Source organism: Neoarius graeffei, chromosome 9 (assembly GCF_027579695.1).
Source record: "Neoarius graeffei isolate fNeoGra1 chromosome 9, fNeoGra1.pri, whole genome shotgun sequence".
NCBI classification, from domain to species: Eukaryota; Metazoa; Chordata; class Actinopteri; order Siluriformes; family Ariidae; genus Neoarius; species Neoarius graeffei.
In genome coordinates this window covers 5,489,308-5,504,490 of record NC_083577.1, presented here as the reverse complement: position 1 = coordinate 5,504,490, position 15,183 = coordinate 5,489,308, and the positions used below count along the sequence as shown (strand labels likewise).

At 41.0% G+C, this 15,183-nt stretch overlaps 1 protein-coding gene across 8 annotated transcripts in view; it reads right to left on the bottom strand.

Moving 5' to 3' along the window:
* itprid2 (ITPR interacting domain containing 2) overlaps nucleotides 1-15,183 on the bottom strand; it is a 175,499-nt gene that overhangs the window by 61,784 nt on the left and 98,532 nt on the right. For 6 of the 8 annotated variants that reach the window (XM_060928968.1, XM_060928974.1, XM_060928970.1 and 3 more), the window contains one exon: nucleotides 9,239-9,288. In XM_060928968.1, coding sequence (XP_060784951.1) covers nucleotides 9,239-9,288 — 50 coding nt within the window. Of the gene's footprint in view, nucleotides 1-9,238; nucleotides 9,289-11,300; nucleotides 11,599-15,183 lie in introns of those variants that run through there. The other 2 variants (XM_060928973.1, XM_060928975.1) reach the window with 1 other exon arrangement.

Sequence of the window (15,183 nt, the reverse complement as noted above, 5' to 3'; positions counted from 1 at the left end):
GACAGAATATCACTGGAGACCTTTCAATACTGAGCCTGATATTTGAATTAATGTGCCAAGAGGGTGTGGGATTTAGCTTGTAGGGACACACACAAAAAGAAAATAACTGGAGAACCCTTATTTTTATAAAAAAAAAAGATTAAAAAAAAAACAACTGAACCCTTGTTTAAAAAAAAGGAAAAAGAAAAGGAGAATGCTTGATTTAAAAAAAAACCTTGTTTAAAAAACATTGCTTAAAAAAAGATGGAGAACCCTTGTTTAAAAAAAATGATGACCACTTGCTGTTTAAAAAAAATTGTTTAAAAAAAATGGAGGGCCCTTGATTTTTTTTAAAGGCTGAGAACCCTTGTTTAAAAAAATAAATAAAAAATACAAATAAAAAAAGGAGAACGCTTGATTTAAAAAAAAAAAAAGACTGAGAACCCTTGTTTAAAAAACACTGCCTAAAAAAGATGGAGAAGCCTTGTTAAAAAAAAAAAAATGAACACTTGCTGTTTAAAAAAAATTGTTTAAAAAAAAAAGATGGAGAAGCCTTGTTTTAAAAAAAAAAATTGTTTTAAAAAAATAAAAAGATGGAGGGCCCTTGATTTTTTTTTAAAGACTGAGAACCCTTGTTTAAAAAAAGGAGAACCCTTGTTTAAAAAAAAGGAGAACCCTTGTTTAAAAAAAAGGAGAACCCTTGTTTAAAAAAAAAGATGAACGCTTGCTGTTTAAAAAATTGTTTAAAAAAAGATGGAGAACCCTTGTTTAATTTTTTTTTTAAACAAAGATGGAGGGCCCTTGATTTAAAAAAAGGTAAACCCTTGCTGTTTAAAAAAAAAAAAAAGCTGGAGAAGGCCTGCTGTTTAAAAAAAATGAAGAACCCTTGACTTTTTTTTTTTTTTTTTTTAAAAAGACTGAGAACCCTTGTTTAAAAAATAAATAAATAAAAAAGAAAAAATGGAGGAGAGCCCTTGTTTAAAAAAAACAAAACAAACTGTTGCTTAAAAAAAAGAAGATTGTTTAAAAATAGATGATGAACCCTTGCTGTTTAAAAAAAAAAAAAAAGCTGGAGAACACTTGCTGTTTAAAAAAAATGAACCCTTGATTTAAAAAAAAAATAAAAATAAAAAACCCGGGCGGCACAGTGGTGTCGTGGTTAGCGCTGTCGCCTCACAGCAAGAAGGTCCGGGTTCGAGCCCCGTGGCCGGCGAGGGCCTTTCTGTGCGGAGTTTGCATGTTCTCCCCGTGTCCGTGTGGGTTTCCTCCGGGTGCTCCGGTTTCCCCCACAGTCCAAAGACATGCAGGTTAGGTTAACTGGTGACTCTAAATTGAGCGTAGGTGTGAATGTGAGTGTGAATGGTTGTCTGTGTCTATGTGTCAGTCCTGTGATGACCTGGCGACTTGTCCAGGGTGTACCCCGCCTTTCGCCCGTAGTCAGCTGGGATAGGATCCAGCTTGCCTGCGACCCTGTAGAACAGGATAAAGCGGCTAGAGATAATGAGATGAGATGAGATATGGAGAACTCTTGTAAAAAAAAAAAAAAAAAATGGAAAACCCGTTTAAAAAAGGGCAAACCCTTGATTTAAAAAAAAAGACTGAGAGCCCTTGTTTAAAAAAGATGGAGAACCCTTATTAAAAAAAAAAAAAAACCTTTCAGAATGATCGCGCTTTAACCACTGCTGTCACAAAGAACTTTTTTTTTTTTCAAGTTAGTCATTAACAGATATGAGTTTTATGGTCAAAAATAACTCTCAATAAACGGACTGAACGAAACAGTTATGAAACAAAACGCCCTGCATAGGGAACTGAAAGTGCTTTGACTGTGGTATGGGTTCTCCAACTTCCTGCAGCCAGTGACCCCTTAACTCTCACACAGAGATCAGAAAATTATTCTTTTATTCAAGAAAAACCAACTAAACCACAGGCTCACCATTAAAACGTACAATAATAGTCTCGGTATTTATTCAAGTCATAGAGCTTTTTATTTCTGACTTTTCCACAATCAGAACACAATAAATCCAAGATGAAATTATTGATCGATGATAACCGTTCAATACAAGTAACAACTCATTCAGACTATAACAGTGTTGTCCAAGTTCACACTGAAGAGCGAGCTCAAAGTTCCGTTCACACACATTAAAACGATCACGTTCATAGTTCACAGTCCCAAAAACGAACAAACCGAGGTCATGCTCATGTCTTCTGAATATGTTTCATGCGTTGCTCTGAAAACAATGTTCATTTTTGATCAGCAATTAAAAAATACCAAATTTCACCTCCCAGAAATTTAGAAAGCTCTTGGAGTTTACTTTATTGATGTGAGCAACTCAGAAGTGCAAGACACAAGACAACAGGTCAAGATAAGGAAAGTGTGAGAAAATCGGGATGGTCACAAAATCATTTTCCAAGGTGCGATCCTGAGACATCGTTATACATCGTACAACCCTGATTCCAAAAAAGTTGGGACAAAGTACAAATTGTAAATAAAAACAGAATGTAATAATTTACAAATCTCAAAAACTGATATTGTATTCACAATAGAACATAGACAACATATCAAATGTCGAAAGTGAGACATTTTGAAATTTCATGCCAAATATTGGCTCATTTGAAATTTCATGACAGCAACACATCTCAAAAAAGTTGGGACGGGGCAATAAGAGGCTGGAAAAGTTAAAGGTACAAAAAAGGAACAGCTGGAGGACCAAATTGCAACTCATTAGGTCAATTGGCAATAGGTCATTAACATGACTGGGTATAAAAAGAGCATCTTGGAGTGGCAGCGGCTCTCAGAAGTAAAGATGGGAAAAGGATCACCAATCCCCCTAATTCTGCGCCGACAAATAGTGGAGCAATATCAGAAAGGAGTTCGACAGTGTAAAATTGCAAAGAGTTTGAACATATCATCATCTACAGTGCATAATATCATCAAAAGATTCAGAGAATCTGGAAGAATCTCTGTGCGTAAGGGTCAAGGCCGGAAAACCATACTGGGTGCCCGTGATCTTCGGGCCCTTAGACGGCACTGCATCACATACAGGCATGCTTCTGTATTGGAAATCACAAAATGGGCTCAGGAATATTTCCAGAGAACATTATCTGTGAACACAATTCACCGTGCCATCTGCTGTCGCCAGCTAAAACTCTATAGTTCAAAGAAGAAGCCGTATCTAAACACGATCCAGAAGCGCAGACGTCTTCTCTGGGCCAAGGCTCATTTAAAATGGACTGTGGCAAAGTGGAAAACTGTTCTGTGGTCAGACGAATCAAAATTTGAAGTTCTTTATGGAAATCAGGGACGCCGTGTCATTCGGACTAAAGAGGAGAAGGACGACCCAAGTTGTTATCAGCGCTCAGTTCAGAAGCCTGCATCTCTGATGGTATGGGGTTGCATTAGTGCGTGTGGCATGGGCAGCTTACACATCTAGAAAGACACCATCAATGCTGAAAGGTATATCCAGGTTCTAGAGCAACATATGCTCCCATCCAGACGACGTCTCTTTCAGGGAAGACCTTGCATTTTCCAACATGACAATGCCAAACCACATACTACATCAATTACAGCATCATGGCTGCGTAGAAGAAGGGTCCGGGTACTGAACTGGCCAGCCTGCAGTCCAGATCTTTCACCCATAGAAAACATTTGGCGCATCATAAAACGGAAGATACGACAAAAAAGACCTAAGACAGTTGAGCAACTAGAATCCTACATTAGACAAGAATGGGTTAACATTCCTATCCCTAAACTTGAGCAACTTGTCTCCTCAGTCCCCAGACGTTTACAGACTGTTGTAAAGAGAAAAGGGGATGTCTCACAGTGGGAAACATGGCCTTGTCCCAACTTTTTTGAGATGTGTTGTTGTCATGAAATTTAAAATCACCTAATTTTTCTCTTTAAATGATACATTTTCTCAGTTTAAACATTTGATATGTCATCTATGTTCTATTCTGAATAAAATATGGAATTTTGAAACTTCCACATCATTGCATTCCGTTTTTATTTACAATTTGTACTTTGTCCCAACTTTTTTGGAATCGGGGTTGTATTTCATATTACCATACAATTTGAAGGTTTCTTTTTTTGTTTGTACATTATCCCTGCTTGTAATGTGAGAGCGTCACACTCGTGTTCATGAGGTGGAAACCGATTCATCCAGGTCACTGTCCACCAAAACACAAGCATGTTCATTCAACATCGCTCACTTAGTGCGTTCATGCACAACACTGCAGACTAAGAACGAGAAGTGAATAATAAATGCAAAAATTAATAATTGTACCGCAAGTTGAAATTTCCACTAATGTTCATATATATTTTAAAAAAAAAATCAATCACGGACACACTAGCTACACATCACAGTTCCAAACCACTGAGCTCTGGCATCACTTTCACCGTTTCTGTCCCCTTTATTTTTTCAAGCGTAGGCAACTGGCTACAATTCCAGCCTGACGATGTCCGATACGTGGCACGCGGTCCAGCACTCTGACATTTGGTGTTAACTGCTACGGTTTATTGAACAGGTCAGACGACTCGTCACTCCACATTCCAAATTTTGCACCAATATGCAGGAGATGTACTTCTACTCACCAATAGCTTGCTAATCTGTAACTTCAGTTTGTCTCAACACCTTAGAAACACGTTGCCCATATACCGTAACTAGACGGCCAAACTCTGCCTTGCAAAAAACCCACTCTTTTTCGATCTAACAAGAAGCTGTACGCTCGTGATATCTGGAAAAACTCACCAGACTGTCGAAAACGCAGTTTCAGAGAGAGAGAGAGAGAGAGAGAGAGAGAGAGAGGTTCCTGCCACTACTCAACACGCTGCTAGGCATCCAACCCACTGCAGTGGTGGTGAAGAGGGTGATGACAACGGGTGGCACAGATACTGTCCCCTCACAGCAAGAAGGTTCTGGGTTCAAACCTCAGGGCCAATGGAGGCCTTTCTATATGGAGTTTGCATGTTCTCCCAGTGTCTGTGTTCGTTTCCTCTGGTTTCCCCCACAGTCCAAAGACACGCCGTTACGTTAACTGGCTACTTGCCCATAGGCCTGAATGGTTCAGTGGGAATTGCTCTACGTCCTTGATGTCCACCCTGGATCGCTCTCCTGAGCTACAGCTAACAAATTTGCAGTAAAACAGGTCAACTATGGCTGACATACGAGATGATGACCTTGTTGCTCACACAGTGGTGTATCGACTTTATTTTAAACTGTTTAGTCCCTCCCACGCCAGGATCTGGTCTTCCCAGGCAGTCACCTGTCCCAGTACTACCCAGCTCTTTGAGGCATATGGGTGCAGCACCGATCTCCGTTTCCACAGCCCTCGGCCTCTTGCCTATTATACAGCTAGGGTCACAGCGGAAGGGTGGTCCTCAGGTAACTGTGAGAGTTTGACTCCTCTGTATTGGGACGTGCCTCACCAGATGGCAGTAGTTACCATTTTTATGATGGTCTTTGGTATGACCCAACTCCAAGTAGAACTCATGATCTCCTGGCCGAGAGACGGACATGCTAACCGTGAGGCCAACTTGCGGTTTATTTAACTGGTGGACATGGTGAATTGACAAAATCATTCAATGGTGTGGGGTTTACCTTCGTGGACCTTTTGGTGGGATCGTGGGCAGCTACGCCACTGGAATGACACCCTGACCCTCTTTTGGTGGACTTTTTTTTTTTGGTTTTGTAATTGTAAAGCAACCTTGGGTGTGAGAAAGATGCTATACAAGTTGAACTACTACTTCTTATTATTATTAGGGCCCGAGCCCTATGGGCGAAGGCCCTATTGTTCTTGTAAGAGTTCACTATTATTATTCTTCCGTCTTCTTCTTCTTCTTTATTTTTCTCCGCTGTTGGGCCATTTTCGGGGCGCTTGCCATGGGCGAAAACGCACGAAATTTGGCACCAGTTCCGAGAATTGCCACCGCTACTCAGAACCAAAAGCCCAAACTTGGCCGGGGCTCAGGGCCTCTATAGCGCCCCCTAAGTCGTTGTGATTTTGGTCTCCCGCATTAAGGTGCCTGGTTGCCATGTAGTTTGTAGTATTGGCATGCCATTTGGTACGCATATGTAACTCACTAAGCCGGACAAAAATGTAATGCCAATGCATTAGCCACGCCCAACAGGAAGTGAGGTAATTTCACTTTTGTGCGAAATGCATGGCCACGAAGACGGCGCAACTCCTCCTAGACCGTTCATAGGAATGTCACCAAAATTGATACACCTCATCTACAGACATGGCTGACAAAAGTTACTAAATACGTTTCACGTAGGATGAACCGTTCAGAAGTTATACGTCAATCAATTTTCACTTCAAAATTTTACATGCTTAAAAATTCATAACAAATCTTCTGATTGCTCAAATCTGCTCATACTTCACACGCAAATCACTCATTGGGCTTCTGACATGTTACCCAATTTCTGTGATATTTCGCCACTGGGGGCGCTATTTTTGGGCAAAAAATCCAATCTTTCCTCAAATTTGGTCAAACTTCATGGCCACCCTCTTACTACCTCCCATGTCATGTATACCACATTTTGGGAATTTTCGTCCATGGGGGGCGCTGTTTTTGGCCGACGCAATTTCTCCAAAACGGGTTTTTGGTCAATAATTCCATAATGCTTTTCCTTCACACCACTACCTTGTGATAGTGCGTTGCTGTTGTAGACACTTATTTTTCCAACTCATAATCGCTCATGTACAGCATAGCGCCACCTACTGACATGGGAAAAACCAAAAAATTTATTCTTCAAAAATCTATATCTCATCTTCTATTTACTCAATTGTCATCAAACTTCATACGCAAACTCTTCATAGCTCACCTGACATGTAAGCCAAATTTTGTGCACTTTCGCCCCTGGGGGTGCTCGTTATGCCAGAAATGATATTGCAGCTTCTGATTTGTCAAACTTGGCAAGCAAACTCTTTACAAGACCCTTATTGGGGCGCTTGCCATGGTCGACAACGCACGAAATTTGGCTCCTTTTTCTTAGACTGCCACCGCTACTGAAAACCAGAAGCCCAGATCCAGGCGGGCCTCTGGGCCTCTTTAGCGCCCCCTAACTCGTTGTGATTTTGGCCTCCCGCATTAAGGTGCCTGGTTGCCATGTAGTTTGTAGTCGTGGCATGCCATTTGGTACGCATATGTATCTCTCTAAGCCGGACAAAAATGTAATGCCAATGCATTAGCCACGCCCAACAGGAAGTGAGGTACTTTCACTTTTTTGCGAAATGCATGGCCACGAGGACGGCGCAACTCCTCCTAGACCGTTCATAGGAATGTCGCCAAAATTGATACACATCATCTACAGACATGGCTGACAAAAGTTACTCAATACGTTTCACGTAGCCTATACCGTTCAGAAGTTTTACGTCAATCAATTTTCAATGCGAAATTTTACATGCTTAGAAATTCATAAGAAATCTTCTAATTGCTCAAAACTGCTCATACTTCACACGCAAATCACTCATTGGGCTTCTGACATGTTACCCAATTTCTGTGATATTTCGCCACTGGGGGCGCTATTTTTGGGCAAAAAATCCAATCTTTCCTCAAATTTGGTCAAACTTCACGGCCACCCTCTTGCTGCCTCCCATGTCATGTATACCAAATTTTGGGAATTTTTGTCCATGGGGGGGGCGCTGTTTTTGGCCGACGCAATTGCTCCAAAACGGGTTTTTGGTAAATGATTCCATAACGCTTTTCCTTCACACCACTACCTTGTGATAGTGCATTGCTGTTGTAGACACTTATTTCTCCAACTCATAATCGCTCATGTACAGCATAGCGCCACCTACTGACATGGGAAAAACCAAAAAATGTATTCTTCAAAAATCTATATCTCATCTTCTATTTACTCAATTGTCATCAAACTTCATACGCAAACTCTTCATAGCTCACCTGACATGTACGCCAAATTTTGTGCACTTTCGCCCCTGGGGGTTATTATTATTATTTTTCTGTCGCATTTGACCTTATTTGAGGCATTTCCCCATGCACGAAAACTCATGAAATTTGATACACACATCAGTCATTGTAACCGCTTCTCAGCCACAGACGTTTGGCCCGGGCGTGGCCCAGGGACTTCATAGCGCCCCCTAATTGAAACAAAACTCTTCAGAACTTATGGCCAGAACCTTACTCAGAACCCTTAGATCAGTACAAAAATGACATGAATCATGATAGTTGTCCTAGCCACACACACACACACACACACACACTGCAGACACAGGGAAGCTAAGATGACTTAAGATTACAGCGTGAGATGGAGATAAGGAGGAGACACATGTATAGTTTTGTACATATATAAATGTACATTTTCACACCAGAGAAACACACACACACACACACACACACACTCTTGAATGTTTGTCTGTCTGTCTCTCATCCGTCAGGCAGTCATGGCATTATTATTATTAGGCCCCGAGCACCATACAGTGCGAGACCCTATTGTTGCCATGTGTCCAATTCTGTGCTTTGTCGCCATTGTGGGAGTAATGTCTCTTGCCGCAGAAGCTGTGGAAGGTACTTCGCGGGGACGCATGCCCCCGCCCCCCTTGGCCGCTGGCGCGAGGGCCCGTCGAGGCCGCTTGCGGCTTTAATTATTATTATTATCTGCACAGACCGTACTGCAGTGTCCAGCTTCATGGCTCCAAAGGAAGTCGGTTACTCTAAGGGGCAACATCTAACTTCTGATGTCATCTCAAACCTCATCTCATCTCATTATCTCTAGCCGCTTTATCCTGTTCTACAGGGTCGCAGGCGAGCTGGAGCCTATCCCAGCTGACTACGGGTGAAAGGCGGGGTTCACCCTGGACAAGTCGCCAGGTCATCACAGGGCTGACACATCGACACAGACAACCATTCACACTCACATTCACACCTACGCTCAATTTAGAGTCACCAGTTAACCTAACCTGCATGTCTTTGGACTGTGGGGGAAACCGGAGCACCCGGAGGAAACCCACGCGGACACGGGGAGAACATGCAAACTCCGCACAGAAAGGCCCTCGCCGGCCACGGGGCTCGAACCCAGACCTTCTTGCTATGAGGCAACAGCGCTAACCACCGTGCCGCCCCATCTCAAACCTGATTGGTCGAAATAAATTTTTGGGAATATAAACCGTCCCAAGTCTCCCCGCTCTCCCCTAATTATTGCTTGCAACAATCACTAATCTCAGGAACCAGAAAGAAAGATTTAATAAAAATTGCAGGGTTTTTTTTCTTTAAAACAAACATCAGATAAACAGTTTTACTCACCTTTGGTTGGACTGCTGGACTGCTCATCGAAAGAAACTCCAAGCGGAGTCCTAAAGTGCACGATCGCACGCAGACACACACACACAGAGGATATTATATAGCATCAAACTGATTCAAAAATCATGAAGGTAAAGCTTCAGTGAACTGCAAAAATATTTAGATAAGGAAATGTCACATTTTTTATTTACAAAAGGTCATGCTTTATTTGTTCATGTTCCACATCAATCCCACAACAAATAAGTAAAGGAAAATGAGATAATTATTAAAATAAGAGAAATGCAAGAAAAAAAAACCCTCATTATTTTTTGCGCGGTCCGGTTTTCATCAAATCCTGCGCTCTGATTGGCTGGCGAGCGGGTCCGTATCCTACAATACAGACCCGGTTACGGACCTCTGGCGACTCGCTCGTTCACAACAACAAACATAGGAGCATTTTTGTCAACATTTATCTTTTTTTATAAGATTTATTTATCAGATTATCAAAAATCTTATAAATGTTTGCCAGCATTTCTCAGGAGAATAGCATTAATTTTACAGCATGGATAGCGATAACGACAGTGTTCACAGCGAAAGAGAGTTTTACTACCCTGAGGAAGAAGAAATAAAAGAAAACATTTCAGGAGAAAGCTAAAAACCTCTAACTGTTGCTAACGCCGAGCAAAAACATGGCTGAATCCTGAATGACTCCTATTTGTACAAATAGGGGACGACATAGGTGGCAAAATGTAGTTTTGTCCTGCCATGGAAGTGCACTTGTATACCGAGGAGGAAGCCATTTGCATAACAGCCGTGAATGAGGATTCAAAATGGCGGCTCGGCTTGGTTTTCCCTTTCGGGTGCTCTCGTTTTCTGTTAGAATTTGGTAAAGAAAAAAAATAAATATATTATTTACCAGCTTAAGGTCGGTCCATATGATGAAATACCGTGACCGAGGTCTCGAAAGTACTGAGCGAGGCCCTCTGGGCCGAGATCAGTATTCAAGGCCGAGGTACGGCCTTGAATACGATATGGATTTTTTTTTTTAAACACGATACGGACCTCCCAGCTGGTAAATAACATCTATGTTATCTATCTATAACATGTTTGCAGCTTGGTACATTTTCTTCGACATAAAAACAGAACCTTTGGTCCCTCCAAGTTAGTCTGGAATGGAGGTTTTTTTTTTTTTTTTTTTTTTAATGTAGGTGCTGAATTTTGTTCAACATTTCTAATACGCTAGCAGACCAAGCTAATTTTATTTATTTATTTATTTTTTACATTAGTTATATTGGGATAAAATAAGCAGGAGAGAAATTTCTTCACAGTTCTTCTCGTGCAGTTAGTTTTATCCAACTTCCCAACAGTTAAGAAGTAAAACTCATTGTTTCCATGCACCTGCTGTAAAAACTGAACAATCTGCTCCAATTAGATCAACTGGAAAAAAAGTTTTGTGGAGAATTTCATCAACTGACTTTATAAACAAGTTCAGGTTAAACAGGTTTCGAGTCTTTACTCGATCCAAGTGTCTCAAAATTCTAAGAACAGTTGAGAAAAGTTTAAAAAGACAAACAAACGTTTCTTTCCAAAACCTTAGTTTACAGTGCAAAGGAGAGCTCTACTGGACTGGACCACGACAACATGCGATCATCATCATCATCATCATCAGACACGTGTTATTAGCCAAGTACACTCGAGATTTGACTCTGAGCTCGTTGTGTTTACAGACATTAAACACTGCGATAAGACAGAGACGAGGATGATACGATACGACACAACACACGATATCGACGCAGTGCATACAATATACTGTACATCTAGGACACGCAAGCGCCCGCAAAACAAACAGCTGTTGCACCCTGAAGCTGTACAACACAACCTGAAGTGCATTAAAGCATGAAGAGGTATTACAATGTAATAACAGAACTTGTATTTCATTATAGTTATGAATTAGATAGCGTAAGACTTTCCTTCACTTTAAGTGGTTAACTTTGAAATGTTTGATCTCTAACAATGAAAGTCAAAGGCAACCACACACACACACACAGCATTCATATACACTATGAATGTTAATATAAAGACTTACAAAATGCTGCTTTTGCTCTCAGACTCCACTTTCATCCAGACACCTGAATGCTCGAGCGGCGTGAGAAACCAGGCAGCAAACACCACACACACACGCACACACACACACGCCTCAAAGGCTAATACACTCCACACAGTAACTCCTGAACCTTGGGACATCGATCAAATTCCTGCATATCGATAAAACCTCAGCACGACCAGATATCCAGAAAGCTCCAGAGACGTGAGACAGCCACATGTCTCCACTCTTTCTGAACTCGACGAGGAAGAAGCACTGATCGCACAGAAATGGTTTATTGACACAGTGTGGAGCGAGCACCAACGCGCAAACATCAACACCCCCCCGACACACACTGTTTTTTTTTCCTGGTCACATGAGGAAAAGGGAGATTTACACAACTGCATCCTCAAGTAGCAGAGAAAAGTAAGAGGTTAAAGGACGAAATAAACTGTTGTGTGATCATGAACGCATTTGTAGCGCTCGCTCTCTCACACGACACCACAGGCACGAACTCGCCCTGCAATACATTTTATAAAATAACTTTTATGCACCTATAAATTCTCATTTCATGAAATATAAAGTTAATAAATGACTTGAAAGATGACGAATGAAATCGATATATTGAGTTTACTGCACATTGTTATTTATTAGAAACAGGATTTTTAAATCAGGAACTGATACCTACAGTGGTGCTTGAAAGTTTGTGAACCCTTTAGAATTTTCTATATTTCTGCATAAATATGACCTAAAACATCATCAGATTTTCACACAAGTAGATAAAGAGAACCCAGTTAAACAAATGAGACAAAAATATTATACTTGGTCATTTATTTATTGAGGAAAATGATCCAATATTACATATCTGTGAGTGGCAAAAGTATGTGAACCTCTAGGATTAGCAGTTAATTTGAAGGTGAAATTAGAGTCAGGTGTTTTCAATCAGTGGGATGACAATCAGGTGTGAGTGGGCACCGTTTTATTTAAAGAACAGGGATCTATCAAAGTCTGATCTTCACAACACATGTTTGTGGAAGTGTATCATGGCACGAACAAAGGAGATTTCTGAGGACCTCAGAAAAAGCGTTGTTGATGCTCATCAGGCTGGAAAAGGTTACAAAACCATCTCTAAAGAGTTTGGACTCCACCAATCCACAGTCAGGCAGATTGTATACAAATGGAGGAAATTCAAGACCATTGTTACCCTCCCCAGGAGTGGTCGACCAACAAAGATCACTCCAAGAGCAAGGCGTGTAATAGTCGGCGAGGTCACAAAGGACCCCAGGGTAACTTCGAAGCAACTGAGGCTACATCCACACGACAACGGCAACGAGATGTTATTAAAAAAAATATCGCGTCCAAATGGGCAACGGATCAGTAAAATATCAGGTACATATGGCAACGCAACGCTTGCTGAAAACGATGCAATACACATGCCACACCTCTAGGGGCGCTGTAAGATGGTCCCTTCGGAGACACCGAACAATAGAAGAAGTAAGGACGCATGCGCATAAACTATTATGCGCGAGACTTCATATTAGCCACAAAGTCAGGAAAATCTGTTCGTAAAATTACGTTATAATGACCAAATACAATGAAAAGTATTTTTCCAGTCTCACCTGTGAAAGGTAATCCCATGTGGTCTCGTTTGGACGGTAAACCTGTTGGTACAGTTAAACGCAGCACATGAATGAGGCATCTTTATTCTCCGCTTTGACCCATCCAATATGGCGGCGAGGATGACGTATGATTCTACGCGGAAGGCGGCGTCTTTAATCGTCCGGAATAAATTGAATGCTACACGTTGATGGATTAATTTGTTCTTCTACGCCCTTTTTGAGGAATGTATTGTAGGACTTAAACCAACATCTGAAGAGGTGAGATCGCTCCTTTTTTTCACTATTTTTGCTGGCGGGATTGACTCTGCCCTAACTCACTCTCTCTCACTTTGCACCATTACACAATAAATATTCACAGTGAAAATATTTTGTAAGCGCGTTTCATGAACCAAGTTATAGGATTTGTTGACAACTCGCATCGAGTTCGTTACACTTCTACCCGGCGTGAAGCACATGTGGTTGTGACGTCATCGTAAACAAATCCGTTCTACTCATCCAGACGACTTTGCAACGGCGCCGTTGCCAGATCTTTCCACTCTGGAACCCGTTCTCAAAAGATTTCGTTTTGGGGCACCCAAAACGCCGGTGCCGTGTGGACGCCAGGCCGAAACGATAAACAATTTTATCGGATTCACCCGAATCTGTTACCGTGTGGACAGGGCCTCTCTCACACTGGCTAATGTTAATGTTCATGAGTCCACCATCAGGAGAACACTGAACAACAATGGTGTGCATGGCAGGGTTGCAAGGAGAAAGCCACTGCTCTCCAAAAAGAACATTGCTGCTCATCTGCAGTTTGCTAAAGATCACGTGGGCAAGTCAGAAGGCTATTGGAAAAATGTTTTGTGGACGGATGAGACCAAAATAGAACTTTTTGGTTTAAATGAGAAGCGTTATGTTTGGAGAAAGGAAAACACTGCATTCCAGCATAAGAACCTTATCCCATCTGTGAAACATGGTGATGGTAGTATCATGGTTTGGACCTGTTTTGCTGCATCTCAAGTGAATCTCAAGAGAAGGTGGGTCATGCAGCAAGACAACGACCCTAAGCACACAAGTCGTTCTACCAAAGAATGGTTAAAGAAGAATAAAGTTAATGTTTTGGAATGGCCAAGTCAAAGTCCTGACCTTAATCCAATCGAAATGTTGTGGAAGGACCTGAAGTGAGCAGTTCATGTGAGGAAACCCACCAACATCCCAGAGTTGAAGCTGTTCTGTACGGAGGAACGGGCTAAAATTCCTCCAAGCCGGTGTGCAGGACTGATCAACAGTTACCGCAAACGTTTAGTTGCAGTTATTGCTGCACAAGGGGGTCACACCAGATACTGAAAGCAAAGGTTCACATACTTTTGCCACTCACAGATATGTAATATTGGATCATTTTCCTCAATAAATAAATGACCAAGTATAATATTCTTGTCTCATTTGTTTAACTGGGTTCTCTTTATCTACTTTTAGGACTTGTGTGAAAATCTGATGATGTTTTAGGTCATATTTATGCAGAAATATAGAAAATTCTAAAGGGTTCACAAACTTTCAAGCACCACTGTATAGTGTCTTACATAAGTAGGCGTATCAGACTCTCGCTGGCTGTGCTGTGAAAATTGTCCATCCAGACACTCATCTAAGTTTCCAAACCTGTCATTGCTTAATTGTTGAATATTTTCTATCGTGAATACTCTCATTTAAAAGTTTATAATCTCTGCTTTCCACAGAAATGTATCTGGTTAAGCTCTGTTCAGTGCTTTGGGAGTAATGGCAGGTTGAAGTCGGTACAACAGAGTAAAAACTCTGCTTATGCAGAGCCTAATCTAGGAATTTGAAAACAGGGGACAGATCCCTCACTAGTTGTTGAAACAGGGGACGGAAAATATTAACATGGGTAAAAATATCCCTCATTTGTTCCAGTTAGTGGGGACAGAAAAATACGTAATACACTGGTAGATATTTTCAAGAGTACATCTATAAACAGAACAGTTTTATTAATAAAACTAAACACATGTAACAAACATTCATATCAGATGTTAATCTATATAATGTCATAATTATGGCACTATACATATCCTTTAATACAGTGATATGAAAACCATATCAGCAAACACTTATCCACAGTTTATAGTATTGCACAAACATTATGATCAGATCTGAACTTTAAAAATGTAAAGATTTTAGATCAAAAACTATATGAAGAATTATATACTGCACAAACCTTACAAATATGACTAGTTTTCTGTTATATGACTAGGTTACCGTTTTACTATAAATCA